The sequence below is a fragment of the Sorex araneus genome, chromosome 2 (genome assembly GCF_027595985.1).
Source record: "Sorex araneus isolate mSorAra2 chromosome 2, mSorAra2.pri, whole genome shotgun sequence".
In the NCBI taxonomy this organism is placed as follows: Eukaryota; Metazoa; Chordata; class Mammalia; order Eulipotyphla; family Soricidae; genus Sorex; species Sorex araneus.
The window spans coordinates 107,359,515-107,367,918 of record NC_073303.1 but is presented as its reverse complement, the minus strand read 5'-3'; the positions used below and the strand labels follow the sequence as shown (position 1 = coordinate 107,367,918).

The window sequence follows — 8,404 nt, the reverse complement described above, 5'->3', positions numbered from 1 at the left end:
AATAATATGTTGAGCACCACTTAATAACCGAGGCACTACAATTTGAAATGTAATTTCATTTCCATGAAATTTTTAAATAGTGGAAGAACTCTGACCCCCAGCCTGTTAGATGAGCAGCTTAAACACACACCACGCCTTCATAGAGAATATTATGGTTTGAATACTAGAGTGCAAGTGCTGAGAGCTGTATACAAACAAATACAAGGACACAAAAGTTCTTGCAAAAAATATTGTAGTGGCATCTCCCATTTCCATTAGCACCCTTTTTCTTGGGGGGGACACATCTGGAGATACTCAGGGGTTACTCCCCTGCATATGGGATGCAGAGGATCAAATGTCGGCCGGCCACATGCAGGGCAAGCACCCTACCCACTGTACTATCACTTCAACCCCTCAGTAGCACCTTTTAAGAGAAATCTTGAGGAACGAGTACACCAGGCCGTGTCTTCACACTCCCATACTTCTGTGGCAACTAGGACACCACAAGTCAGTCCATCATAGTCAGAGGTGAATATTTATTAATTCATATATAAATTTTACATGATATCCATGGTGCTATAAACATAGGCACATTTTTTAAAAACTCAAAACACATTCAAAAATTATCCTCTCACCCAGTTCATTCCAATGCCCTCAAAAGGGAGTACCAAATATTGTAGAAGTCGGGGTGGGGGTGGGGGGGAGGGGGTTGGAGGAAGCTGCCACTCATTACTTTGGGGGAAAATTGCTGGTCATATGTATGTATATATTCATATATATGTGCATGTGTATACATATGCATATATATTCATTTCTATTGAATTTTTAAATTCCTATGGGATGGTTTGAAAATGTTTCACCACACGAAGGGCTTACTTAACCACACCTACTAACAGATGGGTCGTTTCCCATTCGGTCCTCCTAAAGGGAAAAACATTGAATTTAATAGACTATCAATTCAACTAAGAAACAAATTGAGCACAGAGCAAACTTGACAAGAACAAATATCGCCACATGACTAAGCCCATTAAGCCCATTCATTGACTGTACCCAGTCATGACTCGGATGTATGAGATCTTGTCATTCAGCACATTCGTAACACACAACAGGACACACTTAAATTCTACAGTGTAAAGTCACTGGAACATTGAATTCAGAATAAGAAAAAGATGAATGTTCACAATTGATTCATCATAGCCACTCTCGTGTGACACATTTTGAGTTACAGGGAAAAAATAATTCGCATACACGATTTTCTTAGTAAAATTTTATATTTCTAAGAACGCATTTTAATGCAAAAAATGCATTAATTTTATTCAAATATATTTTCTCTAAAATATAAATATTTAAATTAATTTTTATAAATGCAGAGAATGTAGTTTATGTTGATTCCCGCCCAGAAAGATATTGATCACTCAAAAACTGAAGTGATGAAGAAAGAAATAATATTTGTAATTATGATAATTTTAATTTGCTTATAAATATATAATGGGATCTTTGCAACTTAATTATGAGTAATTAACTCATACTCATCTTGTACTGAGCACCTTAGATTATATACTGTTGAATTAAACTACTGGCATTAATATATGCATTTTAATGTTATTTACAATACACAAGTATGATTCTCTTGGATAACAACATTCCAGTGATTTTGAAAATATATAATGAAGGAATACATAAATTTACAAATACACCAAAGTTTTCCTACTATTCAGGTTTGGGTTTCACCCTTCAGTATTTTAAAACCTAAAATAATTTTTAAAGTTCCAAAGTTGCGTTTTCTAAAGTATGCTTTTTTGTTTATTTTTCTTTGTTTATTTTTAAAACACACTGGTTCCACAAGAAAGTAATTGTGTGACTAAGTGTTAAAAATGGCATGTTTAGTCTTGAAAATCACAAATCTATGAAAGTCTCTGAGACAACTGGTTTAACTTTTGTTAATTTAATATCCAACAAACATTTCTGATGACCAAACTTCTTATTTCCTCCCTCCACAAAATATCACTCGATCAATGTCCCTGGGAACTAGTATTCTATGATACATACTTTGGGAAAACATAAAACTTTGCAATTCCTTAAACACAGATGTCTGAGTGAGCAATATCACTTTCCTTTAAAAACTGCTTCACTTGTTAAAATCTCTTTGCATAGGAATTTACTAAAATATGATTCTGAGGAAGCACACACATTTGACCCAGGGCATTTATCTATGTAAACTAAAGGAAGAAGTGTCACAAATGCTAGAGCTGATTTCCAAGGTTTTAGGACAGGACTTCAACATTAATTCATAAGTGGATTTTAAGTGACTTATTTCAAAAGATGTAAGCAAAAGCTTTAAATAAGTAATGTGCTATATATTGTCTGAGAATATTCTTGTAAAAAAATATCAGGTCGCTATATTATTTCCCTGGACTTCTGAAAGACCTGTGAATGCTATCAATAGACTCTATCATAAGCTGGGGCCATACTTAGGAGTATGTAAAACCCAGCATTTTTCTGAATTATATCAGGCTGCTCTATTATTTGTTTGAAAATGCATGCATACAAGCACAGGCAGAAACAAGGGCCAATACATTGCTCCATAATTCCACTGACAACCACAAAAAGGGGATAGTTAACCCCATGTGCCTTGTTTATATATATATATGCAGATATATATAAACTTAAAAAAATATCATTTGCCTTCCATATAAGGTTCTAAATCATGGCTCTAGAACAGCAGACATCGGGGTGTGCCTGGTCTGGAATTAATTATATTTCACACATACCACTGTCCAGCAAAGCTTGCAATATAAGCAGTCTTTGGCTCAGATTCTACCAAGTTACAGCCCAGAGTCAATAGCTTTCGCTTTATTCAATTCCTACTCGGCACATGCTAATGGGGACATTTCAGAACCATCCGACATCGATGGAAGATAATCCATTAAGAACAAAAGTTACAGCTGCTTCATACTTAAGTATAAGGAAGGTTTCCATAATGAAGTATTTTTCTTTCCTTGCCAGTAAAAAAAAAGAAAGAAACACTCAATCACAAGTAGGAAATAAATCACAATACAGTGAGAGCTCACACTGGGTGCTCTGGGAGAAGTGAAAATGTCCATTTCTCGTCTATTCAGCCCTTGCTTACCTGGGCGCACCAGTTGCTTAGAAACAGATTAAGATTTGCACATGCTGTTCTAAAGCTCGAGTCCTTGATTGTCGTTACTTAAAAAAGCTATGCTGTGTATTTCCAATTGGCTTCACCTCTTTACGCTTTCTAAAAAGAATTTTCTTCTGATAGTCCTTGTAGCACTTTCTTAGGGCACCCCTTTGGAGTTGGTGAAACTGACGGAGGAGTCTGGACAGTTGCAGAGGACTTAGCATCTGGAGCTGACAGTGGCGGGCCAGGTCTGGGGCCCTGCTCGCTGCCAGTGATGCCCGATGGTCCCCTTGGGTCGTTTTGCAAACCTCCTGGTCTCAAAGCAGAGTCGCCCCTCGTTCAGGCCACCAAGCCCAGTCTTGTAATCTTAGCCGACAGGAAGGAATGAATGATGAAAACAATTGGCTTGGGGCAGGAATGAAGGTCCAGTTGCTAAAATTGAAAGAGAATAAAGCATGAGAGATTTGTGTAATACAAGCTTGATACAGAATTATGATCACCACACCAAATGCATTTCTGTACTTCCTGATTTTGAATGATAACCGAAGCAACTATGTTTTAAATCCATGTTTTCTGCCCCTCCAATAAAAAATGACCTTAGACTTATTCCTTATACCTCATCTCCTTTTAGATCCTGTGAAATTTATATGAACCAGTAGCATAAATATTGATGTTGCTTTTCTTGACTGTCTAAAAGCATTTATTTTTGGTATCACTATGGTAATATTATTTATGTTGGACTAGATACACTATTAACTTTCACATCTGAAGATTTAGGGTTGGGTTCTGGTTTCTAACAATTTAATATATAATATCTTGGACAAATAACTTGAAAACTTTCTTGGTCCTCCCTATCTTATGGGGTAGATATAGTTCGAATGGTAATGAAAATTCCTTGAATCCCAAATACAGGGAGCCATTCTGCTAAGAGCTGGGTCCTCTTCCCCCTCTTTTCCTTCCTTCTTAGGTGACGAGCTGGGTTGGAGGGGTCTGCACACCAGTAGCACGCAGGCTTACTCTTGGCTCTACGCCTAGGGAACATTCCAGACTTGGCTCTGGGACCATATGTGGTGCCAGGGATTAAACCAGAATCTGCTGTGTGCAAGATATGTTCGCACCTGCACTATCTCTCAGTCCATGAGGTCTTTAATCTCAAAGTTGCAGCGACCAGACCCAGCAGAGCCTAATTTCTTCTCTGGAGTGCCCCTGCAGTAAAGGATGAGAGCTGATCTAAATTTGGAGAACAGCTTCTGGTCTAACTTTCTGTTTGTTTTGGTTTTGAGGCCACACTCAGTGATGCTCAGGGCTTACGCCTGGCTCCGCACTCAGAAATTGCACCTGGCAATACCTGGGGACCATATGGGATATCAGAAATTGAACTTGGGATGGCCATGTGCAAAGCAAGTGCCCTGACTGCTGTACTATCGCTCCAGCCCTAACATTTATTTTTTAAACCATTTTTATTGAGCTACTTGGTGTCCAATACTGTCAATCATACTTTTCATGCATGCACCCATCACGCTCTGCCTTTTCAGGTAGAGAAAATCATGTTCTCTTTCCTGCTGCTACATGTCCATGTCCTCCTATGGCTTTCATATCCTCTCTGTTCTGCAAAGACCACCCCGATGGATGGCCAGGGCTGTGGACCTTCGGTCTTGTATCTCTGCACTGAGAACAATGCTGATGGTAGGCTAGAAGCTCCAGACTTCAGCGTTTGAATGAGACATTGTTGAAGCTGGTCAGACCTTATCTGATGGGAATTTAATGATGACTTTGGAAAGGATTATTTCCTTTTGTTGGTCCCTAAGACACACCTGATGGTGCTTATGGGCTACTCCCAGCTCTGTGCTCAGGAATTACTCCTGGTGGTGCACAGGTACTGTGTGGGGTCAGGGGTCAAACCCAGAACTCCCACATACACTCAGTCTGGTGCTCTCTCTCCAGCCAGATTCTTTCCTCTGCTTCAAATACCTAGGTAGTATTCTATAGAAAATGAGATAGAAGAAAAGAGCTTTGAAATAAATAACCAGCTAATCTGTTCACTTTTTTGGGATCAAATAAGCTATAAACAGCAGATTCTGTTGGTAGTTCACATGTCGAATATGTACCAGGTAACGTTGGCCAGTCATTACTTGTGTGAGACATGAAGGAAATCATTGCTCAGCGCGCTCAGAGAAGTGCACTTACAATCTCTCCATCTTTGCCTCCGAAATCTAAATACAGCATTCGGATCCCATCATCGGATGACATTTTCAGCTTTTCATAAGGAGACTGAAGGATGGTCTTGGGTAAGGCCCCCTCCTGCGGCTCAGTGGTGATAGAAAAGCCATTGTCATAATGGATGGTCAGACGGCACTCCTGGTTCTTGTAGGTGCAAGCTGGGAGGTGGTGCAGGAGTGGGGGGAAGACAGAGAGAGAGAGAGAGAGAGAGAGAGAGAGAGAGAGAGAGAGAGAGAGAGAGAGAGAGAGAGAGAGAGATGAATGATGAAAAAGTCAGTACACTTCCCTAAGCACAGTCTCCTCAGTCCCAGGGACTATGCACAGATTCCTACAATTTCTGCAACATAAAAAACATCATGTCTATATGAAAAAAAAAATTCTGTCATTTAACTGGCCAACTTTAGCAAAAATAAAAGGACTTAAAGTTTAAGAAAAATAATTCTTTGTTTATTACATCTCCGTAGATTTATATTGCTTTGGCCAGTTAAGAAAAGGACTGGAGCAATAGCACAGCAAGTAGGGCGTTTGCCTTGCATGCGGCCGACCCGGGTTCGATTCCTCCATCCTTCTCAGAGAGCCCAGCAAGCTACCGAGAGTATCCCGCCCACACGGCAGAGCCTGGCAAGCTCCCCGTGGCGTATTCGATATGTCAAAAACAGTAACAAGTCTCACAATGAAGATATTACTGTGAGCAAATTGATGAACAACAGTGCTACAGTGCTACTGTTAAGAAAAAGTAAATGAGAAGTTGGAGTGCTAGTACAGCAGGTAGGGTGCTCGCCTTACATGCAGCCAAACTGGGTTTGTTCCCAGCACCCCATACGGTCCCCCAAGCACTGCCAGGAATAATACCTGAGTGCAGAATCAGAAGGAAGCCCAAAACAATGCCAGGTGTGGCTTGTTATACACATCTATTATCCACTATATATCTACCTCTACATTTATCATGTATCTATATAACTTGGGGAGTGACATAAAAGCATTTATCATAGCAACCTGGAAAAAGTATTTATTAAATCTCTGGCATAATGGTGATATATTCCAGGGCTCTGTAGATACCCTGATGAATGCACAATGTAATTGAGAGGACCATAACCTAGAACAAAGAAAGTTTAAGCATCAGAGGTGTGGCTCAGTAGTGAAGTACTTCAGCAGTGAAGCACATGCCTTGTAAGCATGAGACCTGGGTTTGATCCCTGGCATCATTAAAAAACAATGATTATTCATAATAACACTAATATTAGCAGCAATAATTCTGTCATTTATTAGCTTATGATTCTGGGCAAGTGGCTAAACCCTTGGCAAAATTTGCTTCCTAGTCTGTAAAATAAAGTTGGTAAGGGAATTGTGAGGGTTCTCTGAGATGAGGCAATGAATGGAATCGAGGACACACACACACACACACATACACACACACACACACACACACACAAGCAGCCACAAACCAAAAGTCCTACAACACCAAACCACAAAAGGTACCCTGCTGTTTCTAGTTCATTAAATTTGTTTTAAAAACACTGGTCTCAGGTATAAAATGAACTTTGTTTCTTGCAATACAAAAAACGTTCTGAGACATTCTTGAAAGATATTCCTCCTTGTCTGCACAGAGCCCATTTCTGCCACTTCCTTGGCTAATCTTAGAGTTCCACATGAAGGTGGCTCATGATCATACTTATGACTGGCGGTGTCTGTTTTCCATCTCTCCAGTCAGCCTGGGGGCACAGGTCACTGATGATTTCCCAAGGCAGTTCCTCTGACTTTGTTTACCCACTTCAAAATGCCTTATTATTATTATTTTTTTATTAATTGTTTTATTTGGGGGCCACAACTGGTGGTGCTCAGGCGTTACTCCTGCCTCTGTACCCAGGAATCACTTCTGCGGTATTTGGAGGACCATATGGTAGACCAGGCTGGACCCCAGGTAGGTTGGCCAGGTGTACAGCAAATGACCAGACTGCTCTACTATTTGCTCTGGTTCCAGCAAGATGCCTTTTGTTCAACTCTTTTTTCACTCTTATCCTCCAGGTTTGTCATCCATTTTGTGAACCGTGCCTCTCCTCTCAGTTTATTCTGTGATCATGAACAAGTGTTCTTGGTTTGGGCCACACAGGTCAAGCCTCCAGGAAACCTCTTGGAGGCCCCCAAGGAGGAAAAGTAACACCCGATGTTCCACGCACCAACTCATTTTTTCAGTGAAGAGGAGCAAAGATTGATATTTTCCTCCTCAAGGATCAATCAAAACCTAAGGTTCCATTTCAGTAGGGCATGAGGTGTATTCATTTAGAATTTAAATTTGCCTCTAGACTTGTAAGCCCAGCTAGCAGCTAGCCTTTCACGCGGGTCCAGCAGAGCAAGCATTACCCCTTCGGAATGCGCCCTAAGCAGCCCTCGCTGGCAGTGCTCACCGGTGGTGATCTCTGTGATGAGCTCAGCCGAGCTGTGGCAGCCCTGGACTATGCTCCTGGTCCAGTGCGAGAGGTCCCTGCTGATCTCAGCCTTGAAGAGATGCGTTTCGATTCCCTGCCTGGTCCCAGTGCGTGTCGCAAAGGACAGGTCCACACCAAACTGAGGCGATCCTTTCCCTGGCCCGGAATGCACCAGCCTGTTGAGAAGAAGAGAGAAAGAAATTACCAAGACGGAAATGACTTTCTCACCAGATATGTAACCCTTGGTAAAGCCCCCCACGCCCCACCACAGTGAGTGATATGCTCTTTTTTTCTGATTGCAAGTGAAATGGACAACTCTGCTTTTCCACCGTATTCTGCCATAGTCTTAGTGAGTTCCTCTATGATGCATGAGTCTGATTGAGAAAGAACAGTATCTTTTTTTTTTAATTTTTTAAACATTTTATTGAATCACCATGAAATAGTTACAAGTTTTCATGTTTGGGTTACAATCTCACAATGATGAAACACCCATCCCTCCACCAGTGCACATTCCCCACCACCAATATCCCGGGTATACCCCCCCTTTCCCACCCTCCCCCTGCCTCTATGGCAGACAATGTTCCCCATACTCTCTTTCTCCTTTTGGGCATTATAGCTTGCAACACAGGAACTGAGA

At 40.9% G+C, this 8,404-nt stretch overlaps 1 protein-coding gene across 2 annotated transcripts in view; it reads right to left on the bottom strand.

Annotated features, from left to right (window-relative positions):
- Window positions 1–495: 495 nt before the first annotated feature.
- Window positions 496–8,404, bottom strand: part of SNTB1 (syntrophin beta 1) — a 279,451-nt gene continuing 271,542 nt past the window's right edge. For both annotated transcript variants that reach the window (XM_055128958.1, XM_055128959.1), the window contains exons 6-8: window positions 7,747–7,943; window positions 5,309–5,499; window positions 496–3,553 (exon numbers count right to left, since the gene is read on the bottom strand). In XM_055128958.1, the coding sequence (XP_054984933.1) occupies window positions 3,461–3,553; window positions 5,309–5,499; window positions 7,747–7,943 (481 nt within the window). In that variant the 3' untranslated portion in view covers window positions 496–3,460. The remainder of the gene's footprint in view (window positions 3,554–5,308; window positions 5,500–7,746; window positions 7,944–8,404) is intronic.